Below are 22,848 nucleotides of genomic sequence, written 5' to 3'. Positions count from 1 at the left end.
CCAAGCAAACAATGAAGTAACTTTTAAATTGGAAATGCACAAAAAAAAATGTTTGGTGAAAATTTGGAATTGAGCTTTAGTTGCAAGTTGTTCTTTTAGTATTCACACATAGTGACAGGGGATGATTTACATATTTTACATTGAACGGTGACTCAACCATTAAATGTTTCAGTTACGCTCTTCCCTCCAGAGATAAGTGTGTCCTTATGTAAATCGTGTACAAGTCTGGGTAACATAATGATAAATTGTTATTGTTTTCTGTCGATGTACTTAACATATCAACCGGAGCTGCGTAGCGTGGAGGTAGCAGAGTGGAGATTAGACTCTGCTTATTAGGACACGCCAATCACTGTTGGCGTTGGCTGAGGACATAGCCTTTCCCTCACCTTGGAGGAGGAGACTGGCTGGACAGAGCAGGAGAAGGTCAACATCAGTTCATACAGCTGTCCATTAGTCAGGGTGAACCGGTGCAACCGACCCTCAGAAGACCCCTGAACACAAGGTAGGACGTAACAGCCTGTCCATGAAGCCGGAGCAGCTGCAGGTCGGTCTTCTCTGCGGTTACTGCAGAAAACTGACCTCGGTGTCATTCCGCGTTCAATAATATTAGTTTGCAAAATGTGCTCTGTCGTTATTTGGAGTGTGGGTGTCGCTCTCCCGTCTCGGAGATGCTCCGGAAAGTCATTATGTATGCACAGCTAGTTTCCAATTACTGTAAAAGTAATGGAGAAATGGCTGGAAATTACATCAAACTGGTGTCTATAAATAAACCAGCTGTAATTAAATAGTTTTAACAGTAAGTGACTCCCTCAGAGGAAACTTGGATAAAAAGTAAACATTTGGTGGGGAAGTGGGGTGTGAACAGAGCTTAGCTTGAGTGGGCTGAAGTTCAATGATATAAAACATCATAACATATAACTTCACCCTCTCCAAGCATGTTACCTTTAGATTCTACATAATAATTCTTATTATTATTGTCCTCACAATTATCATTCATTCATTCATTCATTCATTCATTCATTCAATAATTCATTCATTCATTCATTCACCCATTCATTCATTCATTCATTCATTTATTATCACTCATCATGCACTAAGGGTCATTGGGGGGACACATATAGAAACAAACACCCTTTCACTCAAATAATAATAATAGAAACATAACAAATAATAATAAATCATTATTTTTAGGATTATTGTTGTCGTTGATGATAACAACAACAACATTAGCAATAACAACCATACTACTACTACTACTATTACTACTACTACTACTACTAATAATAATAAAAATAATAAAATATAACAAATAATAATGCATAATTATTTTTAGGATTATTGTTGTCTTTGTTAATGAAAGCAACAACAACAACAACATCAATAATAATAATAAAAATATAACAAATAATAATGTATCATACGTTTTAGTATTATTGTTGTCCTTGTCAATGATAAAAACAACAACAACAACAGCAACAACAATAGTAATGATAATAATAATAATAATAATAATAATAGTATAACAAATAATAAAGCATAATCATTTTTAGGATTATTGTTGTCATTGTTAATGATAACAGCAACAACAATAACAACAATAATAATAATAAATATAATAATAATAATAAAGTAGTATTTCTGTGGGTTTGGTCATCACAATATTACAAAGTTCCATCAACAGGCATCATGACAGAGGCGTTTGGTGTGTAAGGCATATATAATGTATTCTTTATGTGCCCAGTCTGAGCTGTTCAAACACAATCTTTATGGCTGGATGTGTCCTGAGGGACGGCGATGCGAAGGTTAGACACCGAGACACAGCGCGACGGCCGGCCACCTCCCTGCGACAGGGCCCGGCCACCAACCTCACAGAATTTTTAATGGCGCACTAAAATGCTGCGTGAGGACTAAATTGCTGCTCTCAATGGGCAACAGATGATAGAATTAAAGAGATTTAGAGCTATGGGAGAAATGGACTCCACATGTTTGATGTGGGCCCGGGAATGAGGGGATAGGGGGAAAAAAAAACAAAAAAAAACAAAAGGGGAAGAAGAGCAAACCAAGGCAGCATCTGGCCCTTGTAGGGACAACACTGCTCTCTGGGAACTCTCCATGGAGCGAGATGGAGGCTGACTGATAGCACTTCCAACACCCACTATGTGCACAGACTGGCACTCAGATATGAGCAACACCTGCTGCACCCATATGGCGCTACGATATCACCCATCACCTACACAACACGACCATGTGATACATGAAAGAAATTGAAATTAGAAGAAGAAGAAGTTTGGGGAAATTCATTGGCCCTTATATATAAATATATTTAAAAAAAAAAAAAAAAAAACAACGCTTCAATGCTACCCCGACCAGGTAACCATAGCAACCCTTCACCTGCCGTCTCTTTTGAGGGAATAGGCAGACAGCCGGGTCACAGTGACACATTTTCTCCAACTTGCAAATGCTCGGGAGAATTTTTCATGTAATGTGCCATCTTTCATTCTCATATTCCACCAGTGTTTAATTAGATACGTGTTGCCAATTCGATACGCACTGCATTTATTGCCTTTCCTCAAACCTCCCTCCCTCCTTTCCCGCAGTGCTCCCGTTCCCTTCAATTGCACCCCCACCTCTCCAACACACACACACACACACACACACACACACACACACACACACCGGGAAACTGGCAACGTGCCTTCCGCTGCCCACCAAAATGGCAACAGTTATCCTGACCTGGCATATTCCGAGCCAAAGTGAAAAGGTGGCCCAATATAAAGGGCCAGTGGGCTGCAGCAGCCCCTCTATTCACCAGAGACAAAAACTGGATCTGTGCATGATCTGGCTGGCTGGACTTGTGAATAGCGATCCAGCAATGACAGACCTTGTTAACCCCGATGCTAAGAGGCTCTGGCTGCGTACGACACCGACGGACCGACTGACTAGCCGCGACAGCTCCGCGCCGTGGGTTTCCTCCTCGCGACGAAAGCCGCGCGCACGCGAGGTATTCGACGCGCACAGACGGAGCGTAGAGAGGCGACAAATTGTCGGAGAAAGTTCCAGCAAACTGTACTAATCACAACCTCATTCCGCGCTCCTCTCCCACACAAACCCCAGCTTTTTATCTCATCCCAAGCGTGGAGAGAAAGTTAAAAATAATTCGAAGAAAAAGGGGAAAAGGGAGCGGTGGGGGGACAGAAACATTCAAACAAGCTCTGGTGGAAGGGGATGAAGCTAAAGCTCGGCGGCTGTTGATACGTCGGGAACGGGACAGACTTTATCCCGGGTGATAAGAAGGGAGCGGGCCTCAACACCTTGGCACTAATTTAGCAGCTGCTTTCATCTCGCTGCACGGCGGCGGACCCGGTGACTCACACAGCCGGAGAAACGCAGCCAAAACCAATAGCCGCCAGATAGCATCTCTTACGCTAACAATCTTTTCACTTGGGAATACCATCAGCTCCCTCACTTTTTTTTTTTTTTTTTTTCCATACGCCTAATTAGGGACGGACTAAGAAATAGACCCGCAGCTATCTATCCAACCCGGTTTATCAAACCCCCGTCTTCGTCTTACTCGTCCCGATCCATATTCCCTTCATCGGGCTCCCCGACCTGCCTCCCCGTCTTCCCCTCCGCTCCCATTTCTTGCCACCACCAGTGTCCGGCCCAAGGCCACTGCTGCCTCTTAATCCCATTAGACCAAACACAATCAATTATCCGGCCAGCCATAAGGATCTGAGAGTATTAAAAGGTTAGCTCGGGAGATTTAAAGCCGGTGATGTCTATGACAGGAAGGTGCACATCCCTCCCCCCCCCCCTCGCTCTCAGTGTGAGCACTCTCAGCCCGGCAGTATGCTGGTGTCTGCGCTTGTTCATCAACATGACACCGCAGCACCAACTTGAGCCGCCATGCGTCGCCTGCGGATCTTTAATCATGTCCCTGCAAGTCCTGGCAAATTACTGCCCCGCGATGGTAATCAATAAAACGATAAACGTAGCCGCGGACTGCGGCTGCTGGAGCGAAGAAATACGGCCGTGGCCACCATGCTTTTTTTTTTTTTTCCTCCTCATAATCTGATCCCCTCTTGGCAAGGAGGGGTAAAAAAAATGGAAGCCGGAGGAGAACGGGGGGGGGGGGGGGCGATATTGGCTCGGAGAGGTGGGTGTGTGTGGAGCCACAGGTGCGCGGTCAATCAGTGTTATCACGCTGATGGACTGATCTAACGATATTGTAATCTGGAGACTCACTCAGAGCCTCCTTCCCGACGCTCGCCACCCCATCCTGTCACCCCGGTGCGTCCGTACGCTCCGCGCCCCCTTCTGCCGACGCTCTATTCATCGCTTTATCTCGTTCTCACTCCCTCCACTTTATCTTCCCCGCAAACCCCCTCCCACCCCTGTCTCTTACACACTCGGCGCAGACTTGTTCTTTCTCGGGTGAGAAAATTAAATATAATCATTCCTCTTCAAAGGCGCCACTATTAGCCACATAATGAATATTCGATTAATGTAGCAGAGAGAAGAGGCCGCGTGAGCGAGTGACAGCAGGAAATGAAAAGGTGAAAGTCTCATTTTCCGCAGCTTTACGGCACAACCGGGAAAACAAATGAAGGCGCAAAGGCATATAATTATCTATAGAGATTTCACAGTCAAAGAACATGAAACATTGATTATTACAAATACCTTATTACCATGAATGAACAGGCCTGTGACATTTAATGATGTGATTGTAGATCTACCTCATCTCGGTCCAATACATCATTTATGGCTCATTAATATTTCCAGTGATGAATCATTGATTACCGGCCTATTATGAAATACTTCCTCAAATCTGACGTCCCTGATCCGACCTCTGTCGGGAAAATAATTTGACCGCGGCTTAAAAGCCACTCGAGCACTTGTTGCTTTAACTTTAACTCCGCTCTCGAGGAGTCGTCGCTCGGCGGACCGTGTGCGGAGGCCGCCGCCGCCGCCGCCGCCACCGCCGCCGCCAAGGACTTTCTCCGCCGGGATTCAAATGTGTTTCCTCATGCAGACACGATAGCCACTTTCCAATTTCAACTTCATCTTAAACCCCCAATTTCTGCTGTCATGGCAATGATTGAAATATGAAACCCTGCATATATACAGGCCATTACAGTGAATACAAGGCCCCAGCTGCCGTCTAGCCGCCCGCCAAAACCGAGAGAAAAAGAAACAACGGGGATCAGCTCCGGCCAGAACACATTTCTATTTATTTATTATTCAATAATGTCAAATTGGCCTCTGACCTCGAGCACCGGCTCCCACCAAACTACCCTCGGCTAAAAAATGGCCGCTGAATCGGAAGGGTGGGATTAAAAGCTGGCAGATTGTAATGAGAGTCCAACCCCCTCTCCTCTGAGTTTTTTTTTTTTTTTTCTGCATTCTTCGGTGGCGCGATGATTTGTTAAAACCGTGCTTCATGAAATTGCATTATGGTTACTGACGTTCACCCTGCGGGGCGACACGCCGAACACCGACACGCTGACACATGCATAACAGGGACAGTAAATGATTTCATTAGGCGGCTCGACGTGAATACAGTAGGAAATCCATTCAGCGACATTTTCGGGAACGAGAAACACAGTTTGCGAAAGCGAAACAAACGAACCGAGGGGTTTTGGTCGGTAAAGCGGTCGTCCGCGGCTTTCCGGGTTAACCCGGTTAAGTGGGACGATCTGTGGCTTTTTACTGAGACCTCGAATATCGGACCGGCGCTCAAGGTTAACGCCGCGGCGAAAGTCGTGCCCGCCGTCCGCCGCGCTCAGTCTGCCAGGCTACCCAAGTGGCCCGTCAGAACGCTCACCAAGGTCACATCTGTCAGAGCCGATGAACGTCCCCCTTACCGACGACTCGGTCCTTCTGCTATCTCTGTTTTTGGACGGGGGGGGGGCCGGATTTATCCTGCACGCATTCAGACCGCATGCATTATTACCGGGAGTTTGATTATCGCACCTTTGTTAAACAGATTCACCGATAGAATTTGGAATCGCCAATTAATCAATTAAGATACACTCTAGAGAACAGATAAATGTTTTTTGCATATCCGTGTTTTTCGCCTCTCGTCACTCATTTGTATGAAAGACAGAGACAAATCTCGAAACGCTCTCGGGTTTTGCTGTTTTTTTTGAACAGCAAAAAATCTCTGAATTATGAGCGTCGATAAGCAAGTGTTCGAAAACAAAAGCGTGCGGAGTCCAGGCGTGACAGATGGCGCGGCGGTTCCGGGTCGAAAAGGCAAACAACGTCGGTTTGTTCGATGATATTCGCTGTTTTTGTTTTTTTTTTTCCCTTGGTAGATATTCATGTTCAGTGTGAATGCCCCTGTGATGTCACAGCAGAGGAGCGCAATGACACAAACTGCCGGAGAAGAAGGTTGGAGGGCGATAAATTGAGCTAAACGAATTTAAAATGAATTAATGCTCTTTTTTTCTGTCGGGACAGCGTTGAGGAATTGTCCGAAAATGTGAAAAAAATTCTCCTTTATTTTGGAATAAATCACTTGCTAACAATGTGGCAAAAGTTCAAGAATCCCCTGCTCGCTGGGACATCACGCATAGATGGACCAATTACCGGTGATTGGGATTTCAAGAGCATGGACATAGACAGAGTGTTACTGTGTGTGTGTGTGTGTGTGTGTGTGTGTGTGTGTGTGTGTGTGTGTTTGCCTGATCTCTGCTATAACCTCTAACTCCAGGGACTGCAGCTCCTCTTCATCATCCATGCCCGACCCATGAGAAGATGTGTACCTGTTCATTAGTCCTGAGTGCCATTCACTGCGATTCTTCACTGCAGTCCACAACCATCAGGGGCGGAGTGCGGAAGAATCAAAAAAAAACTTTATCTGTCCCCGAGGAGCATATTCGGTGGCAGCATGAAATTTGTGAACATTACGAAAAAAAAAAAAAAAAAAAGTAAAATGAAAAAAAATAAAAAAAGAGAATTATATATACATATATACATACACTAGTGAGCCAACAATTGTGCAAAAGTTCTCAAACTTGGAAAGATGAGAGAGGCCTGTAATTTTCACCACAGGAACACTTCAACTAGAAGAGACAGAATGCGAAAAAAAATGATCCAGAAGATCACATTGTCTGATTTTTATAGAATTTATTTGCAAAATATGGTGGAAAATAAGTATTTGGTCACGAGCAAAAGTGCTTTGTTATCTCAGTGCTTTGTTATATGCCCTTTGCTGGCAATGGCAGAGGTCAAATGTTTTCTGGAAGTCTTCACAAGTTTTTCTCACACTGTTGCTGGTGTTTTGGCCCATTCCTCCATGCAGATCTCCTCTAGAGCAGTGATGTTTAGGGGCTGTCGCTGAGCAACACAGACTTTCAACTCCCACCAAAGAATCTCTTTGGGGTTGAGATCTGGAGATTGGCTAAGCCACTCCGGGACCTTAAAACGCTTCTTCCGAAGCCACTCCAAAATCTCACGATACATGAAGCTGTTCATTCTTTCCTTCACACGGATCGCTCGTCCTGGTCCCTTTGCGGAAAAACAGCCCAAAAGCATGAGGTTTCCACCGCCATGCTTCACAGTACGTATAATGTTATCCTTCTCCTGCAAACACAAGTTGAGTTTTTACCAAAAACTTCTATTTTGGTTTCATCTGACCATAGGACAATCTCCCAATCCTCTTCTGGATCATCCAAATGCTCTCTTCAAACTTCAGACGGGCCTGGACTTGTACTGTCTTAAGCAGTGGGACGCGTCTGGCACTGCAGGATTTGAGTCCCTAGGGGTGAAGTGTGTTGCTGATGGTATCCTTTTTTACTTTGGTCCCAGACTCTCTGCAGGTCATCCACTAGGTCCCTTGTGAGCTCCTGCGATTTTTGCTCACCCTTCTTGTGATCATTTTGACCCGACAGGGTGAGATCTTGCGTGGAGCCCCAAATCTAGGGAGATTATCAGTGGTCTGGTATGTCTTCCGCTCTCTAATAACTGCTCCCACAGTTGATTTCTTCACATCAAGCTTCTTACCTGTTGCAGATTCAGTTTTCCCAGCCTGGTGCAGGTCTACAGTTTTGTTTCTGGTGTCCTTTCACAGCTCTTTGGTCTTGGCCATAGTGGAGTTTGGAGTGTGACTGTTCTAGGTTGTGTATTCTGAATACTTATTTTCCACCGTAATTTGCAAATAAATTCTTTAGAAATCCGATGATGCGATTTTCTGGATTTTACTTTTTCGCGTTCTGCGAAATGAGGTGTACCTATGATGAAAATTACAGAATTCTATCATATTTTTAAGTGGGAGAACTTGAATAATTGGCGGCTGACCAAATCACAGAAAATTAGAATATTGTGATAAAGTTCTTTATCTTCTTCAATGCAATTACAAAAACAAAACATTCTGGACTAATTACAAATCAACTGAAATATTGCAAGCCTTTTATCATTTTGATTCTGCTGATGTAAATTAGCTTACATGTAAATGGCTTACATCTTAAGAAAACTCAAAACTCCTATCTCAAAATATCAGAATATCATGAAAAAGTAATTTTTGTTTTTTTACATTAAACTTTGCATTAAAGAAGATAAAGAACTTTATCAAAATATTCTTATTTTCTGAGACAGTCCTGTAAATTACTGTACAAGGTGGAGGAGGAGGTCTTGCAAAATAAATAACACCGCAAAACACTGCAATGGTGCCGACTCTCCGTCAGCGAGGGGTTTCGGTTTCCATCAACTCCTTTTTTCCCACCAAACGTGAAGAATCCCGAGCGGGCCTCCCCTTCGGGAGATGAGACGAGAAACGGCGTTCAACCGGTCCTTAAAATATTAAATCAATAATTGCGGCGGAGAATTAATTACGAACCATTTGGTTTCTCTTGACCCACCACAATATCCTGCCTCATAGCATCTCGGTGGCAGACGGTTAATTGTGCAGAATGGCTGGTGTGAACGTTCGCCGCAAATGAGAGCAATTAGGCATCGCGCTCGCTCTCGACTGGGTTTCGCCCGCTCGCTCAAAGACAACGCTTTCCCCCCTTGATTAGTCTGTAAGTGTCACATAAAACACGCCACGAAATTCCCGTCAATTAGTCAACCGGCGCCGAAGCGCCGAGTGATCCCCGCGCCCCCCGGCTGGTCCCATTACGACGACATGAATGTATATTTTTTAACATAAAAGTACTTTTCCCGGGGAATCATTACGACCCATCATACGTTCGTGTTTCTTTTGTACGGAACGCCGTGCTCCACTTCGGTCCCCGCGCGTTTTAAAGTAATGGATGTAGGCCGCTACTCACGGCCATGTTTTTTTCATGGCTATTGTTTCTGCTCCACCCCACTTTAAATCAAGAGCACAATGCGGCCCCCCCGTCCCCGACACTATACGGCCGTACCTCACTCTGGACAACATTAATAAAACAAGCATTCAATGGTGCAGAGTGCAATGCCACACTGGGGCTCTTTGCGCTGGTGTGATTAAAGCTTTTAAAAACACCACCACCCTTTGAGTTTGCATATGCCAGCTCCGCCGTCTGTATTTGTAAGGCGGCAGGCGACACATGTTCCGCGTTTGTCGTCCGCCTCGTTTCTCTCTCTCTCTTTCCCACACTCGGTCCTCGCTAATGCAAGCGAGGGCGAGGAAAAAATATGGGGTTCGCCCGAACACGCGTAGCAATAACGGGCGCTTCCACAATAAAACCAGATCATCAAGTTCAGGGCCCGCAGAGGAAGATAAAATGGGAAGGTAGGCGCTCGGCTTAAGTGACTGCATCCATTGTTCTCGGTCTATCGGCTCCACGCGTTCTCATTTTTTTATAAGTGACATAACCGTTCATGCCCTCCCGGTGTCTGTTTCCCTTTCCGGCGTTCACGACGTCCCCACTAGTGTCGTCTGCATCGGCGCCGATAAATCACCGGGCGGGACGACGGTATATCTGCGTGACGAGGACTCCGTCAAATTGCTTTTGTTCTTTCGCGCTTTTTCCTCCGTAACCTATTGACTTCAAACCCTGAAATCATTACAGAAATTGAAATAAAGCCTTTTTAATTAAACACACGGAATTAAACACCAACCGCGGCAACGCCATTAAATAGATATGACTTTTTTTTTTTTTTTTTTCTCTCTCCGAATTCTGCTACACCCACAGGCAAGGAACATGCTCAAATTTGGTACAATGAGATAGGGGCTAAAACATTCCCTTTCGCGGAACGAGAAGTTTATTATTTGAAAGCTTTTTTTACTTCCAATGTTTCCGGGAGAGAATTGCGCGCACGTTTAAAGAACAACGAAATTTAGCCGGGGGTCTTTCGGATGCGCGAGCGTCACGAACCGGAGCAGCTGCGGCGGCCGCCGACCACATCCAGCCACCCTCGCCTTCGCGGCACCGAGTCGGGCGACGCAAATCGGTTCCCCGGCCGTCATACGTACGTCACACGTGATGCAGATCCGATTTGGCTTGCCTCTCACGGGTAAAGCTCTGCGTCAGCCCAGAGTGTGTTCACATGTCTAGCGCTTCTCCAATATGACAACAGAGAGGGTAATGTTGTCTCAGGACCTCCCGGAGCACCGCGCCGCGCCGCGCCGTCCTCGGAAGGGCATCCCTGCGTTCCTTTGTTTAGGTATTTTTCTCTGGCTCTGACAATGAAAAATAAATAAATCAAAAAGAAGACAGTGACCGAGGTATTTGGGACAAGGCGGGCCCCTGCAGAATTAAACAGGCCATGTCTCAAGCCCCTGTGACAGGAAATCTCACTCAGATCACAAAAGGCAGCGCTGATTGGGTCTGACATTTGCATTCTCTTCCCTGAGATGCTATGTCTTGTTTCCCCCGGGAATACTCGTGTGTGTGTGTGTGTGTGTGTGTGTGTGTGTGTGTGTGTGTGTGTGTGTGATCATTTGAATATTGCGCCGCTGTGCGTGTTCATTACTTCACTCAGCCTTTTCAAAATTGGGACCGTAGCTTGTTTGTGCACTGTTTCCTCCCATTGCCCGTCTTAGAGGATGTACAATTACTGGAGGGAAAAAACAAACAAAAAAAGGAAAAAAAAAAAAAAGCGCAATTTCAAATTTTAAACCCTTAAAGTAAATAGAGGCCGGTAGTTTCGGCCGACCGCGCCGCTGAAATGCAGGGGTGAATGTATAAAAAGAGCTGGCAGTGGGAGAAGTGGAAGGGGTTACTGTTTGGGCTCAATCTGGACACACTAATCCCTTTGATCCCCCCATTTTACTGTCAGCTGTTTCCTAGCTACCGTCAGATCTGCACAGAATTTAGGATTTGTGCTACTGTTCACCACAGCAATCTCTACCCCACTGATGCAGCGCTCTCCTTTCTTTCCTCCATCAATACCCCGCCGCCGCGACCCCCTTTCCACCCCACCAACCCCCAACGTACGCCTCCTCACAATGTCCACAGCAATATTCATTTCTCTCACTGGTCCTCGTCCTGCACCGCCTCAACGCCGCCGCCGCCGCCGCCGATTGCGATGTGACAGGGTTACATTAGAAAGTATTTCGCCGTCATCGGGAACGCGCCACGCAGGAGAGGGGAAGAGGGGAAAAAAAATAAATAAAAAAACAGCTGACTCGGAATTTCTCTGTTCACACCGGCGCTATGGCTGTGCCCCACTTTCATTAGTCGTGTTGAAAAAAACCTCCGGAATCCCGGTTCGGTCTTTTCAGAGCGCTCCGGTTTGTAGATAATGAAATAGAACGCGCATGTGAGGCGTGCACATATATGTGAATATATATATCTGAGAGAATAAAAATGTGTTTTCACGGTCACACACTTTCATACATCTCCCGAGTCCGTGTTTATGCATTCGCTATCATGCATTAATGCAATAAATCCACTTTAATTAGTTTCTGCTATCAAGTTGTCCTCAAAATTTAAATGAACGGGGTGTTTCTGCGCAAGATCTCTCACGTCCCCGCCTGCGTCGGTTGCTTTATAAGAGCGGCTACACGCCGCGGGATCCCTCTGAGGAGAGCCTCCGAACTCACCCTAAATTATTTCAGACAGAAACACCACGGCAGACTCATTTTCAGCGCGGACGGACCCGGCCTGTATCGTACGACTACGTCACTCCGCGACCCCCGGACTCTTAAATTCTCTTAGCATGTTCATTTAAAAGTCGTCTGTTCTTTGCACCGCCATAATTTGTGTCAAACAATCAAAAACACACGAGACTACCTTGTTTTTCCCGTTAGCCTCGGTTCGTTGTATTCACGCGGATCGGGAACTTGAAAGACAAATAAATAAATAACAGCGATGAATAAATAATCAAAAACATTATCAATAAGTTATGGGGCAAACGTAACGCCGCTCAATATTTGTGTCCTCCAGAAGCGGCTGCAGGAATATCCCGTTTATGTCTCAACGCGCCCGTCCACGTCTCGACGTGAGGAGACGAAAGCAACGTCGGACGGAGGTTTTGTTTGAGCTTTCGCCTGAGTTTGAACCGCCGCCGCCGCCGCCGCCACCTTCCCCCGCCCGTATGCTTCCCGTCTCACACCTGAGGCGCTTACATCCGAGAACGGAGGGGCCAAATAAAGAGAATCCAGATGTGACATGAGCCGGCAGAAGCCCGCAGTGTCGCTGTCAACCCCCGTCAGCGTCACGTTCCTTAACCGACAGTCTGTCGAAGTCGGCGGCAAGGACACCGATCAAACATATCTTTACATTAAAAAGCGCCGCGGCGCTGAAACGACAGGCGCCGTCGAGAACCCCCTCCCGTTCGGAGATCCGTCGCGTCCGGTTCGCCCCGAGAACCCACCGGCTAAAACTTAAACATCCGAGAGGGTCGGCGTCTGAACCCGGTATATTAGAAGAGGAGGAAAACGGGCAGGTGTGAAGGGACACGAAAACTCAAAGTGTGTCTCATGCGGCTAAAACCGGGGATAGAGGGAATTAGAGACAGCGGTAGTCCGAATAAATACGGAGCGCGAGGCATTGAGATGCAACTAGAGGCGATTCACCGACCCCCCTCCCCTGCCCCCCGTCGGGACCGGGAGGCTAGCTGCCAACCGACGCCTGAGCAGACCAGCAAACTAAGCCCTGGAGAGCAGTGAGGCTCAGAGCCGGGCAGTCTTTCCAGATGGGACTCGTGGACAGGACACATGCCAAAACACTGAGATACTTCCTCTGATCGCTAAACCCCGCCAACTGTTGACCCCCGACCCACTGTAAATGCACGGCTCTGAAAAATACAGATGGGAATAAATTACCGCGGCGTAAACAGCAAACGCAATGAAACGTTAACATTTGGAAAATGGAAAAGAGATGAAAAGAGCAAATTGCACCGTCTCTTTCGCTTTCTCTTCTTTTTTCCAGATGGTTTTACCGTGAAGGTAACTGACTTCATTATCTGCGCATGTTTACTTTTTCCGACTTTTGAGCGCACCCGTATATACGCCGCACCGGCAAAAAATAACTAAATAAATATTTGTGAGGCCGCACTTGTCTATAAGCCGCAGGTGTCCACGTTGTAACATGGGATATTTACACAATCTTTTTTTTTTTTTTTATCATTTTCAATTAATTACATGCCGGTAACATCCACACATGCGTACCGGAAATGCTTTTTTTTCCCCAAACGGTGCCCGTAACACTGCTGATGAAGAAGATCAATAATAAATAACACAAGGAAAATTCCATCCATTTTCTATCCCCGCTTTTTCCTTCTCCAGCTGATCGCTATCTCCAGCTTCCTCCTGCGCACCAAAGTCGTCGTCTTCGGTGTCGGAATTGAAAAGCCTCAGAATTTAAGGGTCATTGCATTGGTCCGATGTGACGAGGCTAAATGTTTTGGATGCTTGAAGCTAGTTGGACCAAAAAAAAATCCATAAATTAGCCACATTGTTCTATCAGCTGCAGTGTTCAAAGCGTGTGAAAAAAGTAGCGGCTTATAGTCCGAAAATTACGGTAGACGTCAAATAAAGAAATACAATCGTTCACTTTCTCATTTGCGCGTCATTGAAACAAACAAAAACATTCACCCTCTTATTCTCATGTGGTTTAGAGACACGTGAATGAAAGGGTGAATGTTTGTTTGTTTCTTGTCTTTTCATTGCTATTGTCACTTTATTTTAGGTTTTCTATTTTCACCCCAACTGTCTTTTTTCTTTCATTCTGTTGTCCATTCTTATCCTTGATGTTGTTACTGTGCTGTCTATTTATTTGTAGATGTCGTTTGCTATTTTTAATTATCTTCTCTCCATTTATATTTATATTCATATTCATTGACACTATAACTGTTATGCTGCTGTGATAAAAGAATTTCCATTTTGGGAAATTATCTTACATACAACAGTTGATCCTCCCATTCACACGTCATATAGAGACGAACGTTCACTCTCTCATCACACATCATTTGTGCATCTATATGTCAGTAAAGGGTGGATGCTTGTATGTCTCTATGGTGTGTGAGTGTGTGTGTGAGGGTGAACGCTTGTATGTCTCCATGACAAGCGTGGGAGAGGATGTGTGTCTCTATGATGTGTGTGAGAAGGTGAATGCTTGTATGTCTCTATGACAAGTGTGTGAGAGGGTGTGTGTCTCTATGACGTGTGTGTGTGTGTGAGAGGGTGTATGTCTCTATGACGTGCGTGTGTGAGGGTAAATGCTTGTATGTCTCTATGGTGTGTGTGTGAGAGGGTGTGTGTCTCTATGACGTGAGTGAAAGGTTGAACACTTGTATGTCTCTATGACGTGTGTGTGTGTGTGTGTGTGTGTGTGAGAGGGTGTATGTCTCTATGAAGTGTGTGTGAGGGTGAATGCTTGTATGTCTCTATGACGTGTGTGTGTGTGAGGGTGTATGTCTCTATGACGTGTGTGTGTGAGGTTGAATATTTGTATGTCTCTGACGTGTGTGTGAGGGTGAACGCATGTATGTTTCTATATGTGGCCCTGTGATGGACTGGCAAACGGTTCAGGTTAAATCCCACCTGCGGCCCAATGACAGCAGGGATCGGCAGCGGCGCCCCCTAGTTACCTGAAGGATGGTGTGGAGAATGAATGAATGAATGAATGAATGAATGAATGGATGAATGAATGAATGAATGAATGTCATGCGGGCTGAGACACTTGGTGGCTTCGTTGGGTGCGATGATGAGGTAAATCGGCCGCGGGTCATCGCAGGAGTGGAGCGGAATAACAAAAACGTGAATATACAAGAAAAGCAGATGCTTTCCAGCCTGGTTGCTTTCAGTGGAGAGAGGCGATAACATAAACCCATCGCCACGACAAAAACCATTTCTCCTCCGTTTTACCGCTTGTTTTTTTTTTTTTTTTTGCCATTTTACTCACAACATAAGAATACACTCACCAGGCCCCAGGAGGGACGAGCTGAATGAAAGCAGAGATTCAGTGCACACATTACGCCGTGGAAAAAAAAAAAAAAAAAAATCATTGTTTCGCGCCATACTTTTCCTCGAGTTGCCTTTGTTTTGTTTAAATGTTTACATGGAACAGCTTGGGGGCTTGAAGGCAGACGTATGGTCCAAGAATACCGCCTCAGAACAATTCCTCTCTTCCTCGGATCAAAGTAATGACACCATTTTGGGGGCTTTCAAATGGCTTCTTAGAGAAATGCTTTGATGGAGCGGCGCAGCTTCTTTGCACTCACGTCAAAATGTTATTAGACAAATCAAATGAATTCTGTCCCTTTGCATCCCCCCTTTCCTATCCAAGGTCATTTCCTCCCTTCGGTTTCGGTCCGGTGTCTATTCCTCGAAAATGTTCACTCCGGTTCTTCCGAGTGGAAGAGCCGCTTTTCCAGATTGATTGGCATTTTTTTTTTTTTTTTAGCCGGGAGAGAATTGATATGTGGAGTATTTGTCTGCCGCCCCCCGCGGCACTCCTCCACGGAGCCGAAATCACTCGATGCAACGTGATTAAAAACTGGATCCAGAAGAAAGGAAGAGCCTCCTCGGTAAATTACGCCATTACTAAAAGTCGAATTTTAGAGAACTTTACCTCGCTCAAATAATATTCCACATGATTCCAAAAAAAAAACATGGATAGATAAAAAAGTTTGCATTAACCCGCCGGTTGCACCATTCATTTTCACTTTAATTAATAACGCAGATGTAAGTTACAATGTGTGCAGCGATCGATTCTTGGCGTAAATTCCCTTAATGGTAATAAGTGCTGAACACGGCGCAACAGAAACGCGGTAAGAAATAAGCTCGCCTAGCATCGCCGACATATAGACTCATGGTCGGATATAGGAGTCATCGCCCCGTGCAAATAGCCATTACCGTAGCCCTTTGGGCGAATGGCAATTACTGGGCGAAGGGCGAATGCCAAAACCCTGTGGTACTAGTTAATTTGATTACATTTCCATTATGAACTATGAACACAGTTTTGCTGCTCGACTAAGCCAATTAAAGGTCTCCTGAAGCTAAGAAATGTTGACAGCGCAGCAGCCCTATTGTTCTCCAACAATCAGGAAGATTGTAATCATTTGTCACCCTTAAACTGGTTTGAAGCCCCCCCCGTGTTTCATTCCCCTCCCGTGTACACAGCTACCAACACAAACCTTTTCATTTTAAACGCCGCTGCCGGTTTTCGCACAATTTTATGTTAATTTTTCAGTTGTGACAAGCTCCATCTTGGTGAACGAAGCGTCCCGTGGCAACATGAATAAACATGTGTCGACAGCAGTTGGCAGCCGGAGAAAAAGCAACCAGCCAGACGTGGAAGGCGAGCACCGGAGACACGCGAGTCAGATTTGGATGTCAAGCTGCCACTGCGTTTTCACCTGAGGCCGCTGTAAGCCTAGCTGGTCTCTCGTGTCACTTAGTGGGAAAAAAAAATGAAAAAAAAAAAAAAAAAACATCCAAAAGCGTCCGCATTTTTAGCAGCAACCCCCCCCCCAAAAAAAAAAAAAATAGATCTGAATAACCGCGCATCGCCGAAGCGAAGGGATCAAGATGGCACCGAGAACTTACGGCACACCCACTCTCGAGTCGCTTTGCCCCCGACGGGACGCGCGACGTGATCAAAGTGCCCTCAGTTCTGGAAGAATGCAATGATTTCATCAGGCGCCGGGTTTGGGATTAGTACCGCGAGTAAAACCGCGACACCTGGGGCAACCGCGGCGTCGGCACATAGGTCGACTTTTGCGAAACGGATCACGCCGCCTGTTGTTCGCGGGCGCGGCCCGCCCGGTCCGTCGTCGGGTTTCCTCGGAAGTCGGGGGAAAACCTCCGGTTCTCTTAAAAACCGGATAATATTTCTCTTGATGGAGTCGCGTAATCTCGTTCGCATCGATTTTCCTATTCTTCCGTGGACGTGTTTGCACGTGCGCATATGTTAGTGTGTCACTGATGAAGATGAATTGTGATTCGGAGTCTGCATTAGAGCGAGGAGTTTTAATCACACAAGGATTCAGAATGTTTTAAACAAATGCTTTTTGTAAGCACGGCGGATTATCATAAGATTTAAAGATTTGGAAATGCCTGACAGCTGTCAAGCAGCATAATAATGTACGTCCAGAAAATTATAGCAGCTGCCGGTTGGCAGAATGTCAATGCTTGCTATCTAGATTAAACCTCAATAGACGGGAGCATAAGCGTTGACGTGCGCACACACACACACACACACACACACACACACACAAGAGGTGTACGAGACACTCACATAACACAGAGGAGTAGTTTTCAGGGGTAAAATCACTGAGGTGGCGTGACAAGGAGATAGGGAAACCACCAAGAGGTGAAAAAAAACACAGATCCTCACATCTGCTGTGTTTGTTTTTCAACCAGGGGGTGTAAATGAGGATTGAAACGGCCTGCTGGGAGCAGCCGCTGGCTGGAAAAGGTCCCCCCTCTCCCCCCCCGCGGACCCAACCAGGTATCCCCTCGTGCACGGGAACAGCCAGCGGTGTCGAGCGCGGCGGGAGCCTGGGTCGGAAGCCGTCGAAAAACAAGTACGCGCCAATCCGCCTCCCCCCGGGGGGGGGGGGGGGGCGCGGGGGGTCTCGTACGCCTGCGTGGCGTCTAATTTTCGACATCCTCGGAGGATCTCAGCTCTCCGGGAATGACATCTCTAACTTTATGCGCAGACACGGCTACTCCGCCAGTCAAACGCAAGCGTACATCACCCACAAAGGATAAACCGCGCTTCCGACTTAGCCGGAAGCGGAACTCTCTGCAAAGACCCGGACCCGGGCTCTTCGCCGAGCAACCGAAAGCAGCGACTGGGCGCCGTGGCGCGGCGGAGGTCCTCCTGCAATGAAAAGCGAGGCAGGGAAGTGATTCCCCCTCCCATGCAAATGCACATTCGGGAATATTGGCCCGGATATCAAACGCGGGGATTAGACGGGAGTGTCTGTTTACACCGGGAAGGTAAAACCCCGCAAAGTAGCCCGGTTGCTCTCAACAGATCCTCACATACTCCAGACATGTTACCTCGAGACAGGGATGGTAATAACCGCCGGAGGAACTGTGCCCTGAATAATAAGAGACGCCCCGAGACCGGTCTCAGATAAGGCGGGGAGCACTTAAGAGCAATGCGCTCTGTTCGGAGACAAACAAGCAAAGGGATTATTCTGCTTTTAGCACTTGGTTGCAGCGCGCATTGTGATGAGAACATGCTGCGAGGACATGGAAAAGACACTTCTCATACGGACCGACTTCCAAGACGAGGCTCCAATATGCCTCCCATTGGTATAATTAAATGAAGCAGTCAGAAGAGGTTTATGTCAAACGCCTTATCTCGCTTCGCCTTTATTAGAGGGGCAGCCCTCTAATGAAAAATGAACTAATAGTCAAACAACAAGGCACGTGATTAAATGCCAGTTAAATGGACTATTGATAAGTGCAGGTGGGTGGCATATACTGTGCAGGTCGGGGGGATCCGATACGGTCAACTTTATTTCCGTCAAGTCAACTTACCTTTGATTTTTAGAAGATAAATTGCAATTCTGCGCATAAATTATATGAGGTAACGTCAGCAGGATGTGTGTTTTCCTGGTCGTCTCCATATACCGAGTGCAACTCTACCGGCGGGGTGACAAGTCGTGGTTGCACAAGGAGGGGTGACGAGTGCAGGTCATGTTCATACACACACACACACACACACACACACACATATATATACATCTTCATATAAGACGTATACAAACATTGTCACACAGCTCAGGGATGCATTTTGGCACTACAGCATTCTGCCTGGTTCTATTGGTGCAGGTTCAGGGCTGCTCCTGCAGGAGGAGGGTTCAGGATCTGGTTCTGGATCTGGTCTTGGTCCACGGTCAGCAAGACAACTGAGTCTTTGTGTGGACTTTGGCTGTGAGGGATTACTCCACTCATTCACCCCCTCTATTTTTAAAATCCTACTTTTTTTTTCTTTATTTCCCATTCTTAGCTCATCCGGATTGATTTTTTTTTTTTTTTTTTTTTTTTTTTTTTTTTAAACCTTGCGTACCGAGAAGAGGCAGTACTCTGTGCGTGTGTGCACCCCGGGGATGCGTTCAAAACCCAGTGTTTTTCTCCCGCTCCTATGAGAGGGAAATAACTTTGGATGACGGTGAAAGACAGTCATTACGGCAGTTATCGTGCGTGTGTCTCAGACGACCGTGCATTTCGCCCGGGAGACTTTCCCTCAGTCGCACCCCAAGAAGACACTTGTGAGCCCGGATTTCGGATTCTTACCTTGAGCCCCCGCCTCGGACACGCACGTCGCCCACAGCAGAATCCAGCAGGAGACCCGCAGCATCCTGACCCGTCCACCCCGCACGGCCGTAATCACGCTCCGCAGCCGCACCGTCGAGACCCCCACCCCCCCTCCTTCTCCTCCTCCTCCTCCTCCTCCCACCCGGGTGCGCCTCCTCGCCGGGTACGTGTTGCTCGGCGGCCCCACGCTCCCCGTGGAAGGGTCCTGGCTGCTGCTGGCGGTCCCGCGCCGTGCGTCACACCGCTCCTCACCGGCGCCGAGGTGGAGTGACCGGGGTGTGTGTATGTGCGTGTGCATGCGTGCGTGTGTGCGTGTGTGTGTGTGTGTATGTGTGTGCTCTTCCGCAGACACGCGCCGTGGAGAGCCCGTGGACGCGTCCCGCGTGAACGAGGCGGAGTCACTCCAATTGGATTTGCGGGGCTGTCAAGTGTGCCGGAGCAGGATCCCGCTCCGAGTCGCCGCGCACTCCATCGCGCACACGAGTGGGGCTGCAGGAAGGTGGGGTGGGGTGCTATTTTCCTGCGTGGACTCCAAACTCTCCCCGAGCCTCCTCGCCGCTCTACCAGGTGGTCACTTCCGCCGAGAGCCCCTCAGGTGCGTGCGTAAAAAGTGCGTAAAAACCACGGGTGCGTAAAATCGACCCGCACAATTCCCGATTCGTGTCCGGCATCAACCTCCCGATCCTCCAAAGGATCATTTTGATTTTCATTTATTTATTTTTTAAAATCCCTAATATGCGTGCGACTCGAGCCCGACGTCTGCGGGAAGGGGCAGGTGCTCTGTACGCTACTGCCCCCTAGCGGCGGGGAGCGGTATGACACCCTGCCTTTTGTGCAGCCGCGGGTGGACTGTTTGAACAATGAAGCTGGATTTTGAAAAGTGCCTCGATGAACAAATATCCCTCCCAAATAGCCGCCTTGAATGTTCTTGCCGCTAAAGGATAAATCGATGACTGGGTCAAAGCCTAGAAGTAAATACCAAGACCTACCCTTTAAATATTTATCAAGCGGGGGGGTCCTCCGAGCAAAGCGGCGCCCCGTCCGATGATGTACAACGCGGGCCAAAAAACAAACGCTCTGTTATTTTATCCACGGTCGGGTGTTTCTGCGCCGTAAATTTCGAAAATCTGTGTACAAAGCACATCCCGTGTCTCGGATGACAATAAATCATTATTTTCATTTCCCTCTCCTGCCTTCTGAACGTTTGCATGATGGCGTTCATGATAGGTAGGTTTGGCTTATACAGCAGAGTATTTACTGACAGGCATTCTTTGGTAAAACTATTAAATGTGTTTCTGGATTTGAAAAAAAAAGGGCGTTGCGTTCACGGCGATCAGCGCTTCCGCCTCACAGCTAGGAGGTCCCTGGTTTGATTCCGACAGAGAGCCTTTCTATGTGAATGGTTGTATGTCTTTATATAACATGTGAATGAATATACTGTAATTTCGTGACTATAAGCTGCTATTTTTTTCAGTATTTGAACGCTGCGGCTTAAACAAGGATGCGAATAATGAATGGATTTTTTTGGGCTAACGAGCTTCATGGCCCAAAACATTTAGCCTCATCACATCGATGAAATGACCGTGAAATTCTGAGGCTGTTTGATTCCGACATGGAAGAAGACGACTTTAGTCGGTTTTAGTGCTCAGGAGGAAGACCGAGAAAGCGATCAGCCGGAGTAGGACGAAGCGGGGATAGAAAATGGATGGATGGATGGATGGACTTTTCCTTGTGTTATTTATCATTGGCCGTGTTACAGGCGCCGTTCGGAAAAAAAAACATTTCCAGTACGTATCTGTGGATAATACCGGTATTTAATTAAAAGACAAAAAAAAAAAAAATCTGTGTAAACATCTCGTATTACAAAGTGCACACTTGCAGCTACTAGACAAGCGCGGCCTATATATTTACACATATATTAATTTAGTTATTTTTAACCAATACGGCTAATATTCATTTGCGCTAAATAGTCCAGAAATTACAGTATAGCTGTGAATAAGTGACGGCTGTACATGCAGAGAATGACTGTGTGTCTCCATATGACCCGTGTAAGAAGAAGCGAACGGGGTTGTAAGTCTGAATATGACATTTGAAGATTCATATTGTTTATTTTCACATGTACAGCCCGGAAACATGCACATATGAAACATGGTGATGGACTTATGAGGGGTCCAGGGTGAACCCCGCCCCTCGCCACCCCATCACCTTAACTGCTGGAAGCGCAGTATAGAAAATGAATACTAAATAATAATGAATGAATGAATGAATGACCTTGCATTAGGACTAACCTGCAGTGTAATATTCATAGTAGTTCAACCGAAGTTCAACCAAATACCTCAATTAGCCGGCACGCTGAAAATCAGTAGGTTGTAATTTTAACTCCTCATCCAAATCAGCGAAGCAGATGTCGAGTCATTTTCAAACGCATTAAAATATCACAAATAAATAAATAAATCCACGGTTAAATTTTCCACACGGCTCTTTTTGTTTCGGCGTGACTCAGTAAACCCGTGCAGACGTGGCGTTCTGCAGCCAGTGATACCGAACATGCACACATTCGCAAGTACCAAGGGAAGATCAACAAGGACTGAAATCTGTGAACCTGCACACACAGCTCAGCTGGAAAAAAAAAAAAAAAACAACCGAAATCACGTCTCTTTGTTTGTTTTTGTTTTACTGCGATTAAACAGGCAGTCCCTGTTCAGCTCCGCTGTTTGGAGAAAAGGCGCGGCGCCGGTTTCTTGTTAAACTCCAGGAATCTTTTGTGAACTAAAACTCTGCTGAACCCTCCGTCAGCGTGGGGGTGAGTAGATAATGACTGAGTCGCTATTTTTGGGGGGGAGCTGCTCCTTGAAAGACCGAATCCACGGCAAACATGATTCAACAAATAACTTTTGCACAAGTGGAACTGGCTACTTTTGCCCCCCCCACCCCTCCGGTGCCAAATCCTTCGGAACGCCTCTACGCTAATTACGACAAAAACAGAAAACGATGAAATGAAGAAACCGGGAACAATTTGACCGACAAAACTGAGAAAAAATTGGAATGACTGAATGCTGCACCTGGAGAAAAACAATCCCTCTGCGGGCATGTGCATGTTCATACCAGCCACACCGATAAAAAAACCATGAACGAGGTTTGTTTAGTAAGTAAAACGAAGTCAATAATAAATACGCAACATTAAAAAACAGGATATT

At 46.5% G+C, this 22,848-nt stretch overlaps 1 protein-coding gene across 2 annotated transcripts in view; it reads right to left on the bottom strand.

Annotated features, from left to right (window-relative positions):
- The window catches only part of sdk2a (sidekick cell adhesion molecule 2a), a 91,854-nt gene extending 72,103 nt beyond the window's left edge, over positions 1-19,751 (bottom strand). For both annotated transcript variants that reach the window (XM_086175504.1, XM_086175505.1), the window contains exon 1: positions 19,631-19,751. In XM_086175504.1, the coding sequence (XP_086031630.1) occupies positions 19,631-19,694 (64 nt within the window). In that variant the 5' untranslated portion in view covers positions 19,695-19,751. The remainder of the gene's footprint in view (positions 1-19,630) is intronic.
- Positions 19,752-22,848: the final 3,097 nt, after the last annotated feature.

The sequence above is a fragment of the Fistularia commersonii genome, chromosome 28 (genome assembly GCF_037954325.1).
Source record: "Fistularia commersonii isolate RoL2024-O1a breed Wild chromosome 28, RoL_Fcom_v1.0, whole genome shotgun sequence".
Lineage (NCBI taxonomy): Eukaryota > Metazoa > Chordata > Actinopteri > Syngnathiformes > Fistulariidae > Fistularia > Fistularia commersonii.
The sequence above is the reverse complement of the archived record's forward strand: the minus strand, read 5'-3'. Positions and strand labels throughout refer to the sequence as shown.